Source organism: Uloborus diversus, chromosome 8 (genome assembly GCF_026930045.1).
Source record: "Uloborus diversus isolate 005 chromosome 8, Udiv.v.3.1, whole genome shotgun sequence".
Taxonomy (NCBI): Eukaryota; Metazoa; Arthropoda; class Arachnida; order Araneae; family Uloboridae; genus Uloborus; species Uloborus diversus.
Genome location: NC_072738.1, coordinates 39438850 through 39464108, shown reverse-complemented (window position 1 = coordinate 39464108; position 25259 = coordinate 39438850). Strand labels below are relative to the sequence as shown.

The following is a 25259-nucleotide window of genomic DNA, read 5'->3' as shown; positions in this document are numbered from 1 at the left end:
CTGAAGATTGGCGACTTCGTTTCTAGGAAACCAGGGTTTAAGGCTCCTATATTTAGGAGCCGGCGCCTCAGCTTAAGTTCCGCCATTTTGGATCGGAGCGCGTGTTCGAGTGATTGTCTTTTCTGGCGAGTTATCGCGTTCGGTGATTTCTCACAGCGAGGAATAATTAGTGGCTCGTGAATTGTTTATTAAATGAAGTATTATTTTTGCCTAATTTTGCAAAACCCAAAACTTTGCTCTGGTAACCACAGCTCCGCAACAATAAAAAATTCGATCCAAAATGGCTAAACTTAAGCTGATGCGTCGGCCTGTATATATAGTGGCTATACTCATCACTGCTCAAATCTCACGAAATTTTTGCAATCTTCAAAAAAATGTTTACTCAACTTGGCGAAAAGTTTAATCGAAGCATTTTTCACGAAGCTATTCGTTAAATACAACGAAATTTTCGAGATATTTAAGGATGTATTTCTGATAGGGTAATTTCTGTATCGACAATCAGTAATAGATTTTAAAGAAACTATTTCTTTGACTCAGTTTTTGGAATCTTTTTAACGAAACTGTGTAAAACATGAGAATTTTCCAAAATTTGCTTACTCCCACTCCCAACTAAAGAAACTATTTTTCTCCTCCATTTTCAGGTATAATTTCACTTCTATTTGCAAAGGCTTCGGTGTAGCCGCTTGTTTACCAACAGATTTAAACAGATTCACAGGCAAATTGATTTGTGATAGCTTTCCTGAGACGTGTGTAAATGGGAAGGTGCCGAAGGATTTTTTTGTAAGTAATGTTTCTATACAGAGATATTCAAAGTCTTTGATGCGTATCATCCATGATACCGAAACGTAAAATTCCGAAACATTGCTGGTCACTTACGAGGAACGTTTTGAGATTTCACAGGTTTTCACCTAATGCCCATAAAATCAAGTATCTACGCAAAAAAAGTTTCCTGAATTGCTACAAGTTGCACAAATGCAGACTTTCAATGTTGTGAAAAATACTTTTAGTTTCTAGCTTAAAGATTGAATAAGCGTGTTTATTAAATGTATCTTATGGCAATTAATTAGACTGACTAAGCCCCCAGTGCAAGCAACTAAGTCTCTGGGGAGCTTCAGCTTTGCAAAGCAAGAATGGTAGGCATGTGATTTGCTTGGTCCTTACTTGCAATTCTCGCATGTCTTTGGCCGTGGTTGCTCTAATGCTACTAGAGCTTTCTTGGCAAATCAGGAAGGCTCTAATCAATTACGTTAAACCTACTTCACTTCTCTAAAAGGTTCCTGAGCACATGACTGGCTTTAACACGGGATATTTCCCAGTTCTTCAGAAAGTTTCAAGGTTAATTTCAGAAAGGTTTCTGACTTTTAACGGAAAACGTTCCTGCTTTTCCCATGATATGTAACTGGCAGAAATTGGGCACATCAGCTCCCCATTATTTTTCAGGAACGTTTCTGAATCGTTTTTACAGTGTTGGGAAAGATGGTGAACTAACGGCAAGGAGGAAATTAGTTTTATTGTGATAAGCATTGAGTTAGTGCCCCATTGCCGAAACTTACAAAAACTACAAACTAATACCAAGCAGTTTGTTACTGTTTTCAAGGGCTATATAGTCTGTGGATACCTTAAAGAGCTGTTTAAAATTTGAGGAGGAATTTATCAAATGGGAGCATATCCACTTTTTAGGAAAATTCATTTTATGACATTCTTTAAATCTTTCAGATGGTTTTTATCAAATCACTTACTCTCGAGAAGTACAAACGTGGAAAACCCATTTTCATTTGAGGGTAAAGTGCGAATTTTTGATCAAAAGGTAACAAATTCTTCCTCTGCATGTTTCATTTTGAACAAAAGGGGACATATCCTGAACGAATCTGTTCTACGAAAACTTTTAGATCCAAAGGAACACATGTCGAAAATCCTCAAATTTTAATTCACTACTTTTAGGTTCATGCGCTTCGATAAGAATATGAGAAGGTGAAATATTTGAGTTTTGGTGAAATTTGAATTTTCAACATTCAGGTTTTCGTTCAAAAGGGCACATATCCAAAATTAAGATGGCGATGATATCTCCTTGTTTTTGTTACACAAACATTTCTTACTCCGGGACATGATTTGCTGTGCTTTTGTGCTCAATCCTGTACCCAGATAAGTTGATAAAACTATTTTACTCTTAGCCTAATTCGTTTTTCTCATCTCTTGATTATTTTGAAAAATGGATATGTTCCCTTTTGATAAATGTGTCCTCATTTAATTGTGATTATATTGTGCTTCTTAGAAAGCTGTTGAGATTCATTGTTTGTTTTTAATGGCTGCTTATTGGCTCATCGTGAACTTCGTTGTCTTCCAACACACAGTAGCTAATTTCATAGTTTCTCTTTTAGAGAGTTAATTTGTTTATCTCTTTAGATGTTAGCTACTTTCATTGTCTCTCTGTAATATAGTTATCTTTATTGTCTTCTTATCTTTACACGATAGCTAAGTTCATTGTTTCCCTATACGATAGCCAATTTCATTGTCTCCCTATATATTAGTTGATTTCGTTGTCTCACTACAAAATTGTGAAATTACCTCTCTCTCTAACCTCTATACGACAGTTAATTTCACTATCGCCCTGTACAATAACTAATTTCATTGCCTCTCAACAAAATTACGAAAGTCATTGTTTCCCTATACGATAGCTACTTTCATTGTCTCCCTATACGATAGCTACTTTCTATGTCTCCCTATACGATAACTACTTTCTTTGTCTCACTATATGTTAGTTAATTTCATTGTCTCTGTACGAAATTGTGAAATTCACTGTCTCCCTATCTCTATACGACAAGTAATTTCATTGTCTTTTTATGCAACAGCTGATTTTATGGATAGTCAACAAAGCTGCGAAATTTATTGTCTCCCAGTACCTAGCTTATTTCATTGTCTCCCTATAAGACAGTCAAATTGTCTTCCGATATGAATTTGGTAAAGTTACAACGTTGACAGGCACCATGGGCCTTTAGGAGTAATGTTTCCCTACACAAGAGTTAGTTTCAATATTACCCTACACATTAGTAAATTTCATCGTTCTCGGGGAGAAGTTTTTCCTTATACAGTACGTCAGTTCGTTACCTTCCTTTCCGATAGTTAATTTCATTGTGCTTCTACTTGATAGACAGTTTCATTGTTTCTCTCTATATACCTAGTAAAAGTTACTATGTTGACAGGCATTGTGAGTCTTCCTGGAGTAGTGTTTCCCTGTAAGATAGCTGATTTCGCACTCTTCCTATACGTTAGCCAACTTCAAATTCTCCCAATACGATAGCTAGATTTATGCCCTCCCTGTACGAGATCTAAGAGCATTTTTACTGTCTCCCTGTATGATTGCCAATTTCATTGTCCCCCTTTACGTACACGGTAATGTCAGAGCCTGATTACCACAGGGCATGCGGGGCACAGGTCCCGTCTTAGATTTCAGGGGGGCCCAAAATCTCCTTAATTTATCATGCTAATTAAAAATAAAGAATGATTTCCTTCAGAATCTAGGGTACAATAATGTCATTGATATTTTTGCAAAAGCAAAGACAAGGAAAAAAGCTGTTTATTTGTTGATAAAAATACCCCTTAAAAAATTGATCTCTTTGTAAATCTCAAAACCACTCCAAGCTTAGTCTGTATTTACTATTAAAAGTTATATCATAAATACCTTTGATATTTACGGTAAACTGGCAAAGTTTAACGCCACTTTATATAATTATCGTATACTATATCTCTTTTTACTTTTCAAACGCTGTGATATGAGATTACCACCAAATTTAGCATGATTGTGTTAATACGCAAGTATCGAAATATTTTATAGCTTCAGAATAATCCGAAATATAGGGGGCGGGGGGGGGGACAAAATAAATTTCATGCCCAGTGCCTTCAAAAATGTTAGTCGGGCCCTAGGGGGGCCCTGAATTACAAATGAGCCCCATGTCCAATATCAGAATGATCGGGCTCTGGGTAATGTTACGACAGTAGAATAGATACGGTGGGTCCTGGTTGAGATATGTTTCTCTATACGATAGTTATTTTAACACTCTCCCTTTATGATAGCTAATTTCATTGTCTTTCTATACAATAGCTAGCTCTGAACACTCAATTCATACATAACAATTTGCATATCACACTTTGCAATTAGATAATTTATAACACTATTGCTATTTCAGCCGATAACCTATGGCAAATTCATGAGTGACGCCAACATCACTGCACAGGATCACGCAAGGCTGTCTATAGGACTCGAAGAATATTTGAACTGTACCATCGAGTTCAACGGTGTGACTACAAGATGCAAGTATGCAGAAATCTTATTCTACATTCTAAATAAGGTCTCTAAAATTCAAGTGCAGCAAGAAATAAGTTGCTTACTTCAGAGAATTCTAGAATGCGTTCTGTTTGTCCGAAGGAAATGAAATTTGAACTACGGTATTAATTGAACTACAGACAATTAAAAAGTTGCGCTTAAGAACTACTAAATTAAAAAGTTTTAGAGCAAAAGTTCAGCAAAGTTCGGCTCTGTGTGCCGAAAAACATTTAGTATGTTTTATATTGCATTCAAGGAAAAGGTAGAACTCTTCCTACAATTAAGCATGAGCCTACTCTTTTTGGAAAGCATTGTGTATCTAATCTATGAGCTATGTTACACTGTAAAAAAATCCGAAACTTAATGATTATTTCAAGATAACGTTTCGGTTTCGGGATTTCAATGATTTTTATCCACTTACTGAAAAAATTAAGAATCATTGTCAAAAAGTTTCCTAAATTGATACAAGTACACTGCTTGACAATTGCTAAGGAACAATTACGTTTTTTTGGAATAGGTTAGAATAGATAATGATTAAAGAAACAGAACGAAACATGTAGTTAAAATATATGTAGTATCATTGAAGTAAAAACTAATGCTACTCAAATAATTTTCATACAATCACGAAAAAATGATCTAGGTCAGAATGATGGAGACATGAGTACCTTAATATGATGTATGATTACCAGGGACACTAAAGCACAATTTACATCTGTTTTCCATACTCCCCACTAATCACTGAGGAGTTCTTGGGTGATGTTTTTCTACTCCTCTCTCAATGCGGATTTGAGTTCTTGTACTATTCTGGGAGGGACGGCTCTTCGCGCAACACGTCTGCCAAGAGCCTCCCAGGCAAGTTCAATTGGATTTAAGTCGGGAATGTAAGCAGGTCACTGCATACGGAGAATGTTTTCACTTTGAAGTGTGTCTGACACTTCAATGCTCCAGTGTGGTCGTGTATCGTCGTCCGTAAAAAGAAAGTCTGGATCTACAGCCCCCCTAAAAAGACGAACATGGTCCAGCATAACATCTCTGCAATACATTTGCGACGTATCGCTTTCTTATTCAAAAATGTTAAGCGGTGTTCTGCCATTGTGCATGATGCCTGCCCACTCCATGACGCCTGGGCCGTACCGATCACGTTCGCAAACAAATTTTTGTGCATAACATGTTCCACGCCCTCTCCACAGTAGTTGGTGACCAGAATCACTTGTCACACTGAAATGAGATTCGTCAGAGAACATCACTCTAAACCAATTTTGACGATCCCACCAACATGTTCCTTAGACCAGCGGTATCTCTCTCGACGATGGCGTGGTTGAACTTGGATGCAACGTATGGGCTTTCATGCATACAAACCGACATTATTTACTCGCCGTGAGATGGTTCTTGCCATGCGTACCGGTAGCGGTTGTTAGATTTGCAGCTATCTGTCCAGGAGTGAAATTTCTGCTCCTTTTTGCCATGAGAGCTACATCGCGATCCTCTGAAGGTGTGGTGCTTCTACCACGACCCCCGGCATGCTTTTGCAAAACATTTTCACCTTCAGCGGGCTTTTTTAATCGGGAGATGGCACGTTTTGATACACCCATTGCAGCAGTCACAGTGCTGACACATTGACCTGCTTCTAGTCGTCCAACCGCTCGTCCACGATCGTAGATACTCAAATGATATCTTGCTGACATTTTACTCTTAAGTATTTCAAGAACCAAACAGAATTTCAGAGAAAAACCTTTTTTTAACATCCAGCGCTATTTTTGTTAAAAACCAAACAGCGTGAATTTTCGTACGAATCTTGAGCGTGTATGCACCGTCTTTTATACAGATAACGAGTCTTGGTCTACCACGCCATCTGAACTTGAATTTATTTCCATTGGCCAAGTGGTTGAGGTACAAATTTGCATAAATCACTTGTTCCTTAGCAATTGTCAAGCAGTGTAGAATGCAGAACTTCTCACTGTTGTGAAAAATATTTTAAGCTCCCAGTTTAAATATTAACTGAGCGTATTTATAAAGTGCATCGGATTCAGTTTGATTATTGCTGTCCAGACTGATTAAGACTCAGTTTTTATGAGAGACAGGCACATGCCATTCTTGAATGAGCGAAAAATGTTGCAGTGGATTATTCGAATGATTTTAACAGACACATATTTTTCTTTTCTTCCAAAAAAATTTTTGTGACCCACGAAAATTCCGAAAGTTGGTCCCAACTTAAGGTTTTTCTCAAATCGACATTTTTTAATATTCAATTATCTCCGCGCATTGAGCATCAGCAAATGTAATCTTTATGATTAAAACATGATATTTAGTGCCTCGAATGAAATATATCGTACATTTTATGGCTGACCTTCAGTGGACCCTGGCAGGGGTGGCTAAACTGAGCCGAAGAAAGTGAAAATGTGTCATGTTTGAGGCATCCTGGTTCCATGCACTAAGGCTGCACCATGGTTTTTGTACGGAATTTGTGTAATAATATTTATAAATTATTCAATACCCTCATTAGTTGTATGGCTCACCCTCTGCGCTGCCAGAAAATGGCGGGTTTTGTATCAAAAAATGCTAAAAAGTGCAGTTTTCATAAGCCTTCATCTCAGTGCACTGAGGGTCAGTGTAGAACTGGATACCTACCTGCATTTCAAATTAGAGTATGAATTTTCAAACCAGTGACAGAACTATGGGCAATGGTTCTGCAGGCTCATAAAATGCACTTCAAGATGAGGAAAATACATACGAGTTAACGACGTATCCAGTTAATTGTACTCAAGTTATATGATTTGTCTTGCAATTTTTTATTGTCCCACTAGTCAGTTAGACCAATTGTACCCTTTTTTTTATAATGTCATAATATTGCTTTTATCATAAGTAATAAAATATATCTTTGAAATTGTTTGCTATCATGGTAAGTTCAGTGCAGAGAAAATATTTTTTGGTACTATAATGTACAGCCTAAAATGTTCAAAAATAAGTAATTATCAAACGGAAAAAGCTATCTTAATTAAAATATTTAAAAATATGCCTAAAACACTTTCAAAAGTGTGTTACAAATAACTTACGCTTTTACCGCAATATAGCAATCTTTTTTTTTCCCTCACTTTGCTTCCAGTTATAATATTATACAGTATGCGAGTAAGCATAATCAGTACTTACAAGCCTACAACTCTTTTATAGTAAGTTTTTGATCATACTAGTTTTTTAAATAGTACCTGGAAGTAATTGGAGGAAAGTTTAAACCCGGATATGTTGATTGAACTGAAAACTGAATAGTTCATTTTACTGTTTTGAAATACGTATTGTGTTCTTGAAAAGAATTTGCCCATAGTTCTGTCACTTGTTTGTGAAAATATACGTACTCAAGTTTGAAATGCATGTATCCAGTTCTAAACTGACCCTCAGTGCACTGAGATAAAGGCTCGTGGAAACTGCACTTTTTAGCGTTTTTCTAGAGAAAAACCGCCAATTTTCAGCAACGCAGAGGGTGAGCCAAGCAACTAATGAGGATATTGAATAGTTTTACATATTATTACACAAATTACGTACAAAAACCATGTGGAACCTCAGTGCATGGAACCAGGAGGCCTCAAACATGACATTTTCACTTTCTTCAGCCCAGTTTAGCCACCCCTGCTAGGGTCCACGGAAGGTCATCCCCAAAATTTAAGATATATTTCAATTCAGGTACTAAATGTCATATTGTCAATACAAGAAGTTTCTGGCAGATGCTCAATACACCAGAAATAAAAACTCTGATTTGGAAAACTTCTACGTCGGGCTCCTTTTTACGAATTTTTGCAGGTTCCCAAAAAAGTTCTTGGAGGAAAAGAAAAAATACGTGTCTTCTAAAATCTTTAAAAGAATTCACCGTAAAAAATTGAGGAAAATCAAAAATGGTGTATATCCGAACACCCCATTTTTGCCCGGTTCTTATAAAAACTGGCTCTTAAGTTCTCAAAGGGAGAAAATAAGCCTCTGGATTCCGCAGCTTTGCAAGAACTACCATGAGGTGAGATTCTGTTTTAACGTTGGCCCTGGATGTAACAATGCTTCAGGAGCTTTCTTGGCAAATCAGAAAATTGCCAAGCTACTATACTTGAAACCTACTTTAAGTTTTCTATTAAAATTTAGGAAACATGATTGGCCCTAACCGAAAATATTTCTGTATTATTTGAAAAGATTTAAGAATGACTTCAGGAAGGTTACTGACTTTCAGCGTTAAAACATTCCTGTTCTTTGCAAGATTTGTTTCTGACAGAAATTGGGCACATCAGCTGCCCATTATTTTCCAGAAACGTTTCTGAACCGTTTTTACAGTGTACCGTCCAAGTTGGTTCAATTGCATATATTTAATCTATGGCCACTATACAAGGGGAGCTGACTTATCCGATATTTTGGTTCCAAAATGATTGGGGGATAAAATTAGTCTTTGTACAAAAGCCCAATTTGCAGAAAACTGGTGCCCAAGTTTTGCATGTGTGGCGCGATTGATGTTTGATTATTTTATTTCGTTAAAAAAAAGATTTAACTAATACAAATTTAAAACAAATAAGGTTTGAAAGATTCACCTTAAGTGACATTTTACTCAACTTATAATCAACTGTTTTACGACATAGCAACCAACGAATATTATTTCGTATTTATAAATACTAGAAACAAGATTGGATCCAAAGCCGTCTTGGAACGGCCGGATAGGTCGACCTGTCCTTTTCAAGGGGTTCTAATTTAATCTTATCCACTAAGCTCAGATCACAACCCGCTTTAGCAAGTTCCCCATGGCAGTGCCGAATCTTCAAAATCGGGTCAAAAACTTGAAATTGCCGTTTATACTCGTCTTCTTATCGGTTTTTATAGGGAGTGTCAGCAAAAAAAAAAAAGATGAATTTACCGTCCCTTTAAAGTTGCGGCAACATGCAAGGTCCCAGGTCTACTCCCCTCTAAATCTGGTATTTCCTCACCGGCAAGGCGGATTTTCGAAATGTTTAAGTTTTTCGATGTCTTTTAAATTAAAAATAAGTATTTGCCTCAGTTTGTTCTTCTGAATAAAAAACAATGATACTGAAAATCCCGAACGGTATAAAAGTGTCTGACGTAGAGAAGTAGGCCCAAAGCGGGTACGTTAACTTTGATAGTGAAAAAACAAAACCAATTTTTATTACATTAGGCACTTTTTTTTAGGATTCATAGCTTTCTGGGATTGATAATTTTCTAATATTAAAACAAACAAATTCAGGAAAATACTTGTTTTTAATATAAAAATCTTCAAAAAGCTTAACTCTTCCGAAAACCCCCCTTGCCCTTGGGATAGCCCCAAAGCGGGTATGGGATTAGGCCATAGCGTGTAGTCGAATAAATTAAATTAATTAGTCAAATTAATCCAACTCGGACGGCAAAGTAGCTACCAGCTTTGATGGACAGTGCGATCCAAATCAGTGAACCCATGCTCAGTTGAAGAAAGCTCAGTTTTCCTGCAGTTGGTTCAAGTTCAGTTACAATCAGTCCAAAGCGGGTAGGCTCCGTTGAAGTTTGACGTCATTCTGACCAGTGGTTTTATTTTTACAGCGTTTTGAAAATGAAACTTTAATTATAATCACCCTGTACATTTACAGAAGCAGAGTATTTATTTATTTTAAACTGCTCTTGTAACCAAGATTGCTGTTTTGACTTTTTAATCTTGAAAACAAAGATGGAATTATGTAATCATAGGTACAAGTTGCTTGTTTTGAAAAAATAAATCTAGAAAAGTACTGTTTTGAAAATATCTTAAGATTGGGTCTTGGAAAACAATACCTAGAAAAAATGGAATTTGAAAACCGGAATAATGAAGAAATAAAACTTTTTATTTAGCATATGCTTATTAAATTATAATTTTAAAGGAGAAGAGAAAAAACTCTGGAATATGTCTTTGAAACTGAGATTGTTGTTATAGTTACAACTGAGCGAAGGGAGGGTTGGTTTTTACATAACTAATCCTAATATGGAAGATTATATACTCTGTTATGACTGCTCCCATCCCCAAAAGCTCAATTAGCACAACCTTTCACAGTTTGTAGGGGTGACCCTCTCCCCAAATATCGCGAAGACTCACCCCTCCAAAAGCAAAATCCCCCCAAATAAAAAAATACCTCTCAAACCCTCCCCCTTAAAAATCTCAATAGCGCAGTCAGCGCCATGCCCTAACCCCCACCCTGCGTTTTAGTGTTTTATATATTCAATTTGAATTAGCAGATTTTTTTCGTCAAGACTTTTGGATGCCTCTAAACCGATCGCACTCTGCACTTCATTAGACAAGACAACATAATATTCAATCCACGATTACGGACTATTTATATTTCTTCGTCTGCATTTATGATAGTTAAGATTTTTTTAAAGTTATTATTATTATTATTATTATTGTTATTATTATTATTATTATTTCGATTACAGTTTCTTGAGAAAAATATATTTCATACAAGACGTTCTTACTAATATAGATGGTGTTATATACTGAATCAACAAAATTTACGGTTAATTTTTATCTTATTTATGTATTGGCTGTTTTCCCCTCTTCGATTTTTGTTTTAGACACTGTAATATTGAAATATGCATAAAATATGACTTACCTTTTGCCATTTGACTATGCTTTTTGCACCGGAGCCCTCGGCCCATTTTTCCTTTGTGTACTATTTTGTAAAATTCTCGGAGGATTAATTTTTAAGAACGTCTCGATTTACTTCAAGAAAAACTAAAATTATTTCATTGTGATTCTTTGTAACGTGAAACGTATTCTTTGAAGTAGTATTCATTAGCGTGCCAGTCGTTAAAGTTCGCGCCTTTCCGTGCAAGGATTGAACTAGAGCTCCTCGAAAAAGACAGGCTGACTTATCCGACATTTTGGTTCCAAGACAAAATTGGATCCAACCTCGTTTCTAGTATTTATAAATACGTTATAATATTCGCTGGTTGCTATGTCGTAAAGCAATTGATGATAAGTTGAGTAAAATGCCACCTAAGGTAAATCGAGAAAGATTACTTAGTTCACAAATTCAACAAAAACGTATCAAGAAATGTTTACTGTAATAAACCTCATTTTTTCACCTTATTTGTTTTTAATTTGTATAAATTAAATCGTCTTCATCTACAGAATAAAATACTCAAACATCAATCAGGTAACACATCTAAAGCTTTGCCACCACTTTTCTGAAATGAGACTTTTGCAAAAATACTATTTTTTTCGCCCGACAATTTTGGAACCAAAATGTCGGATAAGTCAGCTCCCCTTATATAGGAGCCTTAGACTGAACTAAGGCTCCTATATAAGGGGAGCTGACTTATCCGACATTTTGGTTCCAAAATTGTCGGGGGGGGGGGGGGGGGAAATAAACATTTGTACAAAAGCCTCATTGCAGAAAACTGGTGTCAAAGCTTTAAGTGTGTTGCCCGATTGATGTTTGATTATTTTATTCTGTGGATGAATACAATTTAATTAATACAAATTTAAAGGATAATTAATGACAAATAAGGTATGAAAATGAGGTTTATTACCGTAAACATTTCCCGATACATTTTAGCTGAATTTGTAAACGAAGTTATCTTTCAAAATTTACCTAAAGTGACATTTTACTCAACTTATCATCAATTATTTTACGACTTAGCAACCAGCGAATATTATGACGTATTTATAAATACTAGAAACGAGGTTGGATCCAATTCTGTCTTGGAACCAAAATGTCGGATAAGTCAGCCTGTCTTTTTCAAGGGGCTCTAGATTGAACAAAACAAAATTAGCTACGCTGAAAGGACATTGGTTGGAAGAAGTGACGTGTACCTCCTGGCCGACCAAACTAAGGCTGACTTATCCGACATTTTGGTTCCAAAATTATCGGGCGAAAAAAATAAACATTTGTACAAAAGCCTCATTGCAGAAAACTGGTGTCCAAACTTTAGGTGTGTTGCCCGATTGATGTTTGATTATTTTATTCTGTGGATGAATACAATTTAATTAATACAAATTAAAAACAAATAAGGTATGAAAATGAGGTTTATTACCGTAAACATTTCCCGATACATTTTAGCTGAATTTGTAAACGAAGTTATCTTTCAAAATTTACCTAAAGTGACATTTTACTCAACTTATCATCAATTATTTTACGACTTAGCAACCAGCGAATATTATAACGTATTTATAAATACTAGAAACGAGGTTGGATCCAATTCTGTCTTGGAACCAAAATGTCGGATAAGTCAGCCTGTCTTTTTCAAGGGGCTCTAGACCAAACTAGTCGAAAAAATCGTCACCACGTCGAGTGACAGCTGTGAGCTGCTTAGAATATAACGTTGGGAGATTCTTTCGAACAACATCGATCATGTGACGGGAAATCTCGAACTCGAAACGAGAATAGTTTGGAATGACCACCCAGATTTGCACTAAGCATACACCGTACATTGCAAAGACAGCAGCTATCCAATGAACTTATCGCTCCCTCTAGGGTTATGTCAATCTAGGCCGGCCGTTGTTGAAATTAGGCCGATATACCTTATAGTTTTGACTAATTTACTCAAATTGATCTTAATCAATTAGATTACGTTCATTAAACACACCTATATGTGTAAAAGTAAAATATATACCTATAGGCTTTCAATAAATTTCACAAATCAAATTGTTTTTCGCTTTAAAATTTTCCGTGATACAGATTTAAAAGACCGCAAACATCTCATAAATGGATGCATTTACAAAAAAAACACTCGCTCTAAAAATTTACTTTCTTTATCCTGTAAGACCCCCTTACCCCTTTTTTAGATATACTTCATTTAAATTTAAATAAAAGGGGGGGGGAGGGACCCACTTATCCCTTACTATGGGGTAAGTGGGACATCAATCCGATTTCTTAAAAAATATAATCATTAAGAACATATAAAGCATTATTTTAGAAAACAATGGTGAATTTTTGTTTATTAATAATGTCCAAGATAAAATAAGACAATAAGTTAAAATTTTTTTGTTTCAAAATTTTTTTGTTTTAGGTTTCAAAAACGAACTATTCTCAAAAGGGGTTCCACTTACCCCAACCAACCCTACATGCAACATACGAACAGCCCGGTTATCCCATCCAGAGACTGCAGTTTCGTCGTCGGTTGGATTCATCAGTCTGGAATAGGGAATAATCAAGGAGGTTAGATGACAGTTTGTCGGCACTCTCAGCTTTAATGAGACGGCATCTGCCTCCCGTTCGGTTATTCCCTATACCAGAACGATGAGTCCATAACAAGGATGAAACTGAAATCTCTGGTTGCCATAACCAGGCTGTCAGTATATTGCATGTAGTTCCGCTGCAGCTCTGCCTTAGGGGCGGTAACTCACTGCTTAATAGAAAGTCGTGTTATAATAGCTTTGTATGTGAGCTTGTGCATGCTCCATGAAAATAGCCCCTAAAGACAGCTGCTTTATCACATCCGTGAACTAAAAATTCACCGTTAAAATAGTTACATTTTAGTGACTAAAATTGACCAAGCAAAACCTTTCCCAGTAAAAAACAACAGTGCGAATTCTTCTTTCTTCTTCTTCTTCTCCTTTTTTTTTTATAACTTGGTGAAGAAGAGGGGATGACCATCCATTTTCTTCAAATTAAAAAATTATTTGAATTGTTTGAAGAAAATGGTTAAACCTCCTTTAATAATGAAGAAAAATACCATATCTATACATTTTTCCTGGAACCTTCAATAACAATATTTAAAAAAAAAGATCAGTTTCAATTTTAATAATTTCTAATTTAATGAAATTGTTCTTACAAAACTTAAGTGACAAAGCAATATTAAATGCACGGTTGAATATTGAATTTAAATACTGTATTTCAAACTTACCGACTTTTCTTCCATTATAGTATGGAAAATGTACTGGGATCATTTTACACAATGGAAGAACTGCCGCAGTACTGTTATACAATCTATTCACTATGGGGAAATCCTAATGGTAAAAGAGAAAAAATTCCAAAGGGCGCAAGTAATACTTCCTTTATTTGTTAGACTTTACTTGCATATAGTATAACATACAGCTACTCATTACGTTTTCCCTTGAAATATGTTTTAGTAATGAAGTTGAACTTTTTCTTGAACGTATCTCTTCGAGTTGAAACTAGGAATCCTGTTCTCAAGCCGTCCCACAATATTCCAAGTTCACCCAATGTTCAAATCGCTGTGCATTCGCCTTACTTTCTACCGAGTCCTTACTTAGAGGGAAAGAACTTCCTTGGCGGTTCTGCCTATGAAGTTCGAGTGACGCTGGTACGTATTTCTCATTTTTGGTAATATTTTAAACATAGTGTATACAGTGAAATCTCGTGAAAATAAGCTTCGAAGGATTGCAAATTTTGTTCTTTGTAATTGAACTTGTGGGAAACTCATAAATTCATCAGCAAAAGGAGAAATCCAAATTGCGCAATTATGGGGACCCCAACTGTGCAACCACTTGAAATCCCACAAAGGTAACTCTGAGAATCTGCACTGGCAGCCAGAGGAAAATTGTCACTGGAGCACAAGAACATGAAATTTCGCGTATTAAACAGTGATTTACCAAAAACCGAGTTATGTAGTCAATATCCCTCTTCTGACACCACACACAAGCAATGTAATGGGAAGTAAATCGAGATTAAAAATTAATTTCGCTGAAACAGATATTTCGTTGTAATGGTATTGCGTCATCATTCAATAGAATTCAAACGATGAATGCGTTTGCAAAGTGTCAGCGTTATTGACTTTAACATTGGAATGTTTAAACCCAAATAATTTCAGGGCCCCCATCTAGGAACTGAGTAATTTAAGGTGCAGGAAAACCTACCTGTACTATGAATACCAAAAGCAATGCTTAATGGTTTAATTTCAAGGCACCTTCAAATAACGGTTGAAACAGTTTGCCTAGACATCTTTTATCGGATTTCTTTATATTCAAAACTTACTATTCACTATTTTGCATTGAAAAGGGGGTTCCTTGAAATCCCGAAACACGTGTCTGCAGTAATCTGTAATTTTGGGCTGCAAAATGTTTTATTTCTTTTTACTACTCTACGCAAAGGTATTCATTTATCGCTCAGTTGCCTTGTTGCCCATCCAATAATAAAGTTATGCAAACAAATAATAGCGTAATAAATAATAGCATAATAAAAATAGTGCTTCAGTGTTTAATTTATCTGGATCTTAAATTTATATGATCTGAATTCTTTCAAATGTAAAACTAGTGTATATGATTTGAATCCTTGCAGAGGAAAAATTAGTTCAATAAAAAAACCCTACAAACAAGCAAATAAGTCAAAATACTACATGAGTGATGTGGATTCTTTCAAAAAGAAAATGAGTTTATACAAGCTGAATTCTTTCAATGGGAAAACAAGTACAAATAAAACTCTTAAACAAACAAATAAATCAAACTGATACGTAAATATTTTATTCACCTGGTTTCTTTCAAAAGGCAAATTAGTATATGTATTTGTAGTGTTTTTTTTATTGCATTTAATGTGATATTCATGTAAAATTGCTCTTCATGTTGAAGTTGTGATATGGATTTTTGTTTTTTAAAATTAGGACGAGAGGCATCTTCTACCTCTTCCTTACCAAACGAACTGCACAGATTATTTGAAAACGTGGCAACAGCGAGGTGGACGAGCTCCAATAAACCAATTGGTATTGAATCTTTTCAAAATTTTACACTTGTTTTAGCTCCTAGATTACAGAATGAGGTGAAACCTACATGGAAGTGAATGTATGAAAATATATCTATGTTTACTTGCTCTGATCTCTTTTTAAAAAATCAGAAAAATTACGTACGCAACTAAATTGACCTTCAGTTTCGCTCTGTAAAAAAAATCAAAATATTCGTGGAAAATAATGGGCAACTGATGTCAATGATTTCTACCAATAATATATTTGGGAAAAACCATGAAAGTTTCCCGCTAAAAGTTAGTAACCTTCCAAAAATTAACCTGGAATCTTTCTGAAAAAGTCAGAAGCTTTCCCAATCATAGCCAGTCATGCTTCTGGAATATCTCAAACACTTTTAGTGAAAACTTATGCAGTAACAGCTTGGCAGCTTCCTGATTTACCAAAAGTTTTCCTGAAGCAAATATGGACCTTGCTAAAACATATTTGCAAGCAATTCCTTCAAAGCTACGATATCCGGAGGCTAGATTTTGCGAAGACTTTTGCCCTTGACTACATTTAAGTCAATCCGGAGGAGCCTTGAGGAGGAACAACAAATAAAGTACCCTAATATTTTCTTCAACTGGTAAAAAAAAAAATCACCACAGTAGGATAAAATCGGCATTCACGAAACTTGTTCGTAATAAAAACTTGTTTTTAACAGGAAGCAGGTATAAACCTTAGCTATCCCAAATAGTTGTCCGGAAGTAATGACTTTTCGTATTTGTTTTTACAATGTGGCAACCTTGTTCCTGAATTTGTTATTGCTCCTTTTCATTGGTAGCATTTATTTCCTCTTTTTAAGAGGAAGTGCGCGATCTTTGCGGGTCAGTTTGAGGTTTGTGAATGGTAAGTTTCCCATTTTTGCCATGAGGGTGCATGTTAGAAAATCTATAACAGTTGATTGATCGAAGAAAGAGTAAAAAAAAAACCTGTCAAATTGAAGAAAATTTTCAAGCTCTAGAACTTCGTCATCGACAATTTTTCTGAATAACGATCCGGGAAAACACTAGGATTAAATGTTTGACAAAAAGGGCGCGATAAAAATGATTTCTCCGAAAAGTATCGATTTTTAATAACTTATACCCTGAGAACCATTATAAATTTCACAAATATGTGTCGAAACAATTTTATAGGAAGTTCAATTGGCTTGAATATAAATTCGGAACAAATTTTTTCAACCGTTTTCGAGATGTAATCGAAAAACCCAAAAATTGGCTTCATGTCAGTCAGCAGTTACGCCAATCCCTAGCCTTTTACCAGCACAAGCTGAACTTGTGTTGGTAAAGGACTAGGGATTGGCATGATCAAGCGAGCAAAGTGGCCCCAAATTTCCTATAGAAGCCAGGTTGAAACTGCTCACAAGGATTACACCTAGTGTGTATGGTGAAGAAAAAAAAATGCTACTTCTTGCTTGTGCCATTACAATATTGTTTTCGCGAACTCCTTTATGCACCTCTTGATCCACTAGCAGTTCGTTAACCACCTTTGCTAGTTGACAGCTTACATACTACGGCTATCTTTCTCGCATCAACGTATGCTACGTCTAATTTTTGATTGATAATAAAAATGTTTGCCAGATTTTTGAAATGTTCAATCGGAACATAGAAGGGTAAACACTCCTTTAGAGTGTTTTAGAGAGTAGTTCATTCTTAATGCTATGAATAAATCAGGGATAAGTATGAATGACACAAGCAGATAAATTTAAACATTACATTTCATACATGTTAATGTTTATGAGTTACTTGATAAAGAATCACTTTGAATGAGGTATATAAGTTTGAACAATATTTCATTGTCTAGGACTCTTTTAGAACGACTTTTTTTTTTTTTTTAATCTTGCAAAAATCATAGAAAGCAAATCTGATATTGATTTTACGCGTCAATTTTTCAAATAAAAGAGTAATTATCCGACACAGTTACTTCAAATTATTTTTAGACTTTTTTGGTCGTCTGTAACCAAATTTATCTTTTGCTGGGACGTGAAGTAAACCGACCGGACTTAGCAATAAATTGGTTCTTATTTGTTCTCATGTAGGGTGTTATACAGGAATGTCGGCTGAATCGAACATATGACGTACTGAAGTGCATACCAGTGACTCTGGATTACCCTCATACTTACAATATTTGTCCAGCATGTTCAAAGTCAAATTGTGGTAAGCTGTTTGTTTTCACAACCTGGTTTTCTTTCCCTTTCCTCCAATATCAGTTAGAAAATTCTGAAATGTCTGAGCAGCAAACTTGTAAAAAAAGGGAGGGCGGGGGAGAGGGAGGGAAAAGAAACGAAAAATGTTTTATGTATCCATAAAAACAACGAGTGTAATTGTTTGATGCTTCAAAACTTTTGCATCGTTACCGCACATTACGAATGAGGAAGCAAAAATGTACAGGGTGTCCTGAAAAAGACTGACTGACTGTTTTCAAAAATTTATAACAGGAAAAGGTTAATGATAAAATAAAAAAAATTCTTACAGAAAATTCATGTGGTGGGCAGTAAGTCCCCCCCCCCGTTAATTAAGACAATGCACTTTTAACTAAATGAACAATTGCTTCTTGTAAAATATATTTTCAAAAACTTTCAGTGACCGTATCATCAGACGAATGCACGCTGCTGTCTGAAAAATATAACCAACCTTGTGAGTAAGTATTGCTTATAATTTAATTATTAATTTTTTTTTTACATGGAGAAGTTCAGAGCACTGTAGTGACAAAGAAGTTTATTGATGGCATTCCCAAGAAAATTGTAAAAAATGGCAGATTCCTCTCGTAAATTCCGTAATTGAAATAGTATATAATGGTAGACTAAAAATAGTAACAGATTTAAAAATAGACACACATGTAAATCTGGGCACCCCTCCATAGTAGCTAGGGGGGGGAGGTACTGAAGACAGGTGGTGGTGCTATTTACTAACATAAGATTGCTGAGAGCAATTGGAAACCTTCTTTCAAGTAGTGCGGATGCAGCACCTGTTATTGTGAAAATTGGTGTTTTTTAGACGACAAACTTTTTAGAGGTATGTGAAATCGTTTTCTTTTTCATGTTCTTATGCTTCGTTAAAAAACTATTTCACAGTGACAGGAAAGCGGAGGTCTTAAGCTACTTTTTTGAAGCACACCTTTAGTCCTGCACGGTTTTACGTTACATGTGAATGTGAGAGGGTCCATCTTTCAGGCGTAGTTGATGTAAATATGAGTCCCCATTTGAAAAGTGCCCATAACTATACTACATTTTTTTAACAGCAAATATTATTTCTTAAACGATGCAACTTGCATCTTTCGGGATGGAAAGTTCCTTGAAGACACTCTGGAAGAGGTGTGAGTGAAATATGGGCTCTACATCCGGCAATATCTAAGTGAGCCAAATGTGGGCAGTGGGCACCTTAGACTGTGCCGGGGATGAAAGAGCCGGTATGTTTGTGATTTTTGAAATATTTTTTTCCTCTTGAAATAAATAAGTTTTATGCAATTTTTGTACAGTTTAACCCTGTTTTAAAACTATTTTTGGTGACTTTTTTGAAGGTTGCCCTTATTTACATCTCATTTTTTCTGGCGTTGTTTTTAAAGCTTTTTATTAAGCGCCGTTTTTGAAATGAAATAATTGATATTAATCATTGTTACGTCTTTTCGCATATAGAATATTGCTGTAGTTGTTAATGAAAGACAAAAAACTAGAAGTTTTCGAATTAAAAGTAACTTAATATCAAAAACAATAGAGGGTGGCCATATTTACACCTTTTCCTCTATTTCATTAGATAATGTTTCATTAGAGGGGTGCCAGCTGTCGTTCTACACCAAATCATATTACGATATCGACAAATAATGGCCAAATGTTCATGATATATCGAAATAGTGCTAAATACTTAATAGGTGAATAAATATAACTGGTACTATCGCTAGGCTCGTTATTGTATTAACTCGTCTACAATTTTTGCGAAGCTACCGAACCCAACGCTTTTTACACTCTCATTGGGAGGTTAGTCAACCTGGACAGGGCGAACTCGAGATGAAACCTATACACTTATTAAATATGCTTAGTTAATCTTTATACTGGTGGCGAAAAATATTTTTCAAAGCCAGTGAAAGTCTGCATTTGTGCAATTTGGGACAAAGTGATTTTTGACAAAGATAGTTGATTTTCTCAGAAAGTGAGTAAAAACCTGTAAAATCCAGAAACGCTCTATGGAAGTAATTAGTAAAGATTTGGAGTTTTACAGTGTAGTGTTTTCGCAGTATGTCAAACGATGTTTGGGTTGTACAATAAAACCTGTAAAGTTGACCACCCTTGTAAGTTGACCACCTGTCTATGTTGATCGCTTTTGTCAGGAACGGAATTAGTCCTATCTCATATAATGAAGAAAAACCTCTATAACTTGACCACCTCTCTATCTTGACCACTAAAGTACGCCAAATTTGGTTTGGAGTATTGTAAAAAACCCTTTGTAAGTCGACCATTTGGTTTATTTTTTTAAACTTTCTTCAGCAAATTATTTTATTTTATTATTTATTTATTTATTTATTTTTTTATTATTACTATTATTTTTTTTATAGCTTTCCAAAAATGTTTTTAATGCTTTGATGACAGACTAGCATTTTACTAACTAAACAGCAGCATAAAGCTTATGCTGCTCTTTATTCTCAAAACTTGTTTTTCATTTGTTGTTCTATTTGAAATAGCTTTTTGTACTCTATTCAATGAAAATAGGTGTCAGTAAAAAAATTCAAAGTCTTTTCTTTCAATTGCAATATGTTGTGGCAACACAGGAATTGTGCTAAAAAGAGCAGGCCCAGATCTATACATTTTGGGCCCCCCCCCCCCCCTGCAACAAAATATATAAGGCCTCTCCCCAGTGGCTATAGCAGTGTCTATTTGTAAAGTGAATAAGTCTTAGTGCTAGTGTCTTTCTATTTTTTCTTCAATTTCTAGGGACGTTAGCCCCTTTAGGGACGCGGACCCCTCGCTCGGCGGGTACGCAGATATGGGCCTGCTAATGAGTAAAGTTACATGTTTCTGGTGCAAGGGATTAGAGATAGGACATTTTAATTTTGCCTTTACAAACTGGGAGAGTCGCGCTTATTGCTCTTTGTGCTATAAGTTGTACAAAAAAGGTTTGAAAAAGAAAGTTAGTTGAACTTGAGATTAATAAATGTATGAAATATTACATTAAAATTAATTGAAAATGGAGAAAGCCAGAGAAAATTAGCCGGCACATATGGAATTTCTAAGACTACGGTGTCTAATATAGTTAAAAACAAGGAAAAAATAACAAAATTATTTGAATGGTATTTTTAATTGTTGTTTCACTTTCAATAATGATAAACAATGAAAGTGAGTTGAACAGAAAGAATAAGGGTGAATTATTCAAAAAATGAATACATGGTGCAAGAAATGACAAAAAAAAAAAAAAAAAAAAAAAACATTACCGCCCTTTATAAGTTGACCACAAACTGACCACCAAAGTACTGCACCGCGAGTGGTCAACTTACACAGGTTTCACTGTATTGATTCATTAACTTACAGCGCCATCTATTAGGATTTAATTTTGAGAACTAAACAGTTAGTTCACACTATTATTGTATAATTAATATTTAAATTACAATAAAAAATTACAAAAACTATCCTATCTCTTAAGTTGGACCAAATTATACATAGGTATAAAATTTGATATTAATCGGTTGAATAGTTTCGGAGTTTACCACGAACAAACATCGTGACACGAGATATATATATATATATATTTGCATTTTTTCCACCTCCAGGCGTGAACGAAGTAAGTACAAAATGACAACATAACGAAATAACAACAAATTGAAAAAATTGAACAAGGTATGCAAGAACTTGAAAAAGTAGAAATGCAAAACCGACAAATTTAACCACAACTACATTTAAATAGTAAAAATTAACTGGGTGGGCACTGCTTCGTCGACGATGAGCGGGAGCAGTGGTTATACTTAAATTTAAAAAATTGCAGGTTTCTGAAGAGGTCGGTAGCGCACGAGTTAACATTGAAAGTTAACTAAATTAGAGAACTAAGTCCGTGCGTGGTTTCCTCCTCCACACACTCTATCTGAACTCGAGGAATGGGTGCGAATTCTAATGAACTATATTCAAGACCTTTATTTGTCAATCTCACGTCAAACACAAGCTGTTATTCAAGCAAAGGGTGGCCCAACCCGTTATTAATGAAAGATTTTCATTTTTTTTACAGGTGTTCCTATTATTTTGTCCTATATATATATATATATATATTATATATATATATATATATATATATATATATATATATATATATATATATATATATATATATATATATATTATATATATATATATATATATATATATATTAGGGTGCATCATTTGCCCAACTAGTCTAAAATTGTTTTGTCCCTAATTTAAAAATGTTCTCATACCCTTAGATAGTATTCCTGTGAATTTTTATGAAAATCAAAATTGATTTAGGTATCCCACCTCAAGCAAGAAGTTTCTTTTTTAAGGTAAATGAACAATTATAACATCAAAAGTGACTCAAAGTGCAATACTAGGAAATAATTTTTAAATTATTTAATTTACATTGTACCTGTGTTAACTTCAACTGTTACCATTTTTCCAGTAACTTTCCATAACATCTTTTGTAACTGTAAGTTTAGGTTCACTATTTGTTTTCAACTTTCTACCATTTTCTTCTATCATATAACTGCTAATGCTAGTTCTTTACGTTTTCTTCTTGTTATTCTATGCATATGTGTTGTAAACCACTTAAATAAGTTGATCTATACTATTTTAATAAGGTCCATAAGGTTTTCATAAGGTCCATGAATTTTCGAAAGTAACATATTTTGAAATTTTTCAATAAACATGAGTAAATCAGCTGCTGTTGAATCAGTGACATTTTCTCCACAAACAAAGCCTTGTTCATCTGTACAAAGAGTAAAAGTCAAAACCGGACAATCTTCAATGGTATTTGGAATTCAAGGGCTCACGTTTACCCACTAGCTTGCAAGTTGCTTCGCTGCTTGATGTATCATATTGAGTAAGATGTTGATCAAACTCTTACCAAATGGGAGTCTTCAAAACTTGTCTTGTCAAAAATATCTGATTTCTATGCAAAAGCAAACATTCCAATGATTACTGAAAGTAAATCCTGTGAGAAAATACTAAAACTTCATGAAGACAACACAAAATTAAAAGCAATTCCTCTTCAAAGAAGAAATACAACAAATTCCATTAATAAAGTAAAAAAAAAATGGAAGAAGAATTAGCTAAAACATTTTCATTACGGCCTAAAAATGTAGAATGCCTTTTAAAAAATTCAGAAGATTTAGCTTTTCTCCAATCTATGAAAAGTGATCATCTAGCAACCTTTGGCTCACACGATAAAATATTACACCGAAACATTAAGTGTCAGGAAATGCGTGAAATATCAAAAGCAGCGTTTTGTGAAAAAATAGCCAAGGAAACAAGTTTTAATTCAGCTATTATTGATGAAATTGAAAGAGATGAAAATAGTGATGTAAGTGATACAAGTGATGAAACAGATCCGAGATATCAGATTTATAATGCTCATAATACCAGAAATCATCATCGTACAATACGAACTGGTACATATGCTTTTATTCCACATATTATAAAACGACCTGATGTTATATCATTAGCAACACGTTTAAAATGACACCAGCACAGCAAGCTTCATACACTAAGGTTTTAATAACAGAAGCTGGTGGTGAATCATCCAAAATATCAGCATCATATGCAACAACAGACAGAGCAAGACGATCAAGTGTCAGAGACATTGTCAAAGCTTGTAAGGATCAATGGAATGGTTATGATTTTGCAACTTTGCACTGGGATTCTTAACTGTTACCAACTTTAACAAATCAAAATATTGAAGAAGAAAAGCTTGCAGTTATAGTTGGTAATTCATATGAAGTTAAGCTTCTTGGTGTACCAGCATATCCAATTGGAACAGAAAAAAAAAACGGAGATATCATTGCTAGTTTAACAACTAATTTGCTGAATTCATGGAACTGTTCTGACTCAATAGTTAAAGTTAATATGTCGTTTGTCACAACTGCTTCTAATACAGGACATATAGCATGTGTAGCTATTCAAGAGCATTTGGGTAAAGCTCTCCTGTGCTCAGTAAGTGATCCAAATGAGATAACTGCAGCAGACTTTAAATGTCTAGGAGCTTTATATAAAGCAGATGGCAAAACTAATTTATTCAATCAAAATTTGCTTATTTCAACATCAAATCCAAGAACTACCAACAGGAACAATAACTACACATCAACAAGTTTTAAAATTTGGAAATGTTGTTAATTTTGTCACTTTGGTATATAGTTCATGGTGGATGATGTGCACTTCTGTCTTCGATGCACTATGGAATGACTTGCAATTCTTTAATTTACTTATAAAATATAGTACTATTAATTCAGAAATTTCTGGAAGTGCAATTAATGCTTTTGAAAATCACCTTTGGTATCTGACAGAAGAAACTGTACCTCTAGCACTATGGAGTGATAAAGTGCCTGAAGCAGACCGACGTCTCTTGCTGACAGTATATTAACCATTAGACTTGCTAATCTTTCTAATCCAAAACACAGACTTGGTATGGGATTTGGAAAACCAGTTTCCAACCGAAATTCATTTTTCTTCAACTCTGTCTGATTTTGTTGGCATTGATTCCTGGTTTTTATTTTTAATTTTGAAGTTAGATTCAGAATTCATTGTTGAAGATGTTAAACAGTGGCCAAATTGTATTTCATATCAGACTTCAAAAACTAATTTGAAAGGAATAAATGTAGTAAACGATTGTGCTGAGCGAGGAATAAAGCTGACCAATGACTTTTTTTCAGCCAAAACTGAAGATTCTTACCAGAATATATTACAAGTAGTTGAGCATGAACAAAAACAACTGCCAAATCTTCACAAAAGGAGGAAAATAGATTAAAAAATAACTTTTAAGCCAAACTTTGATATTTAACAAAGTAATATTATGAAATATACAATAAATTGGCTTCAATAAATCAAATAATTCTTTCAATAATTAAATAAATAGAAAAATAACACACTAAGCAATTTTTTTACGAGTTTTCATAACTTTCAATTGTCAGGTGGCACACATAGATATTGTTCAAAGTGGGAAAAATTTCACACAAATTATTAATTTTGTATGTAGAATAAAAGTAGCTTAGGGACAAAGCATTTGTAAACGAAAAAAAAATTGATGGGGCGTATGATGCACCCTAATATATATATATATATATATATATACGCACA

The 25259-nt window shown here is 34.7% G+C and overlaps 1 protein-coding gene across 1 annotated transcript in view; it reads left to right on the top strand.

Annotated features, from left to right (window-relative positions):
* LOC129228323 (uncharacterized) overlaps nt 1–23834 on the top strand; it is a 32096-nt gene extending 8262 nt beyond the window's left edge. Inside the window, exons 2-7 of the mRNA XM_054862999.1 lie at nt 4185–4312; nt 14173–14291; nt 14379–14572; nt 15866–15964; nt 18018–18135; nt 23656–23834. Of these exons, the coding sequence (XP_054718974.1) occupies nt 4185–4312; nt 14173–14291; nt 14379–14572; nt 15866–15964; nt 18018–18135; nt 23656–23834 (837 nt within the window). The remainder of the gene's footprint in view (nt 1–4184; nt 4313–14172; nt 14292–14378; nt 14573–15865; nt 15965–18017; nt 18136–23655) is intronic.
* Nucleotides 23835–25259: the final 1425 nt, after the last annotated feature.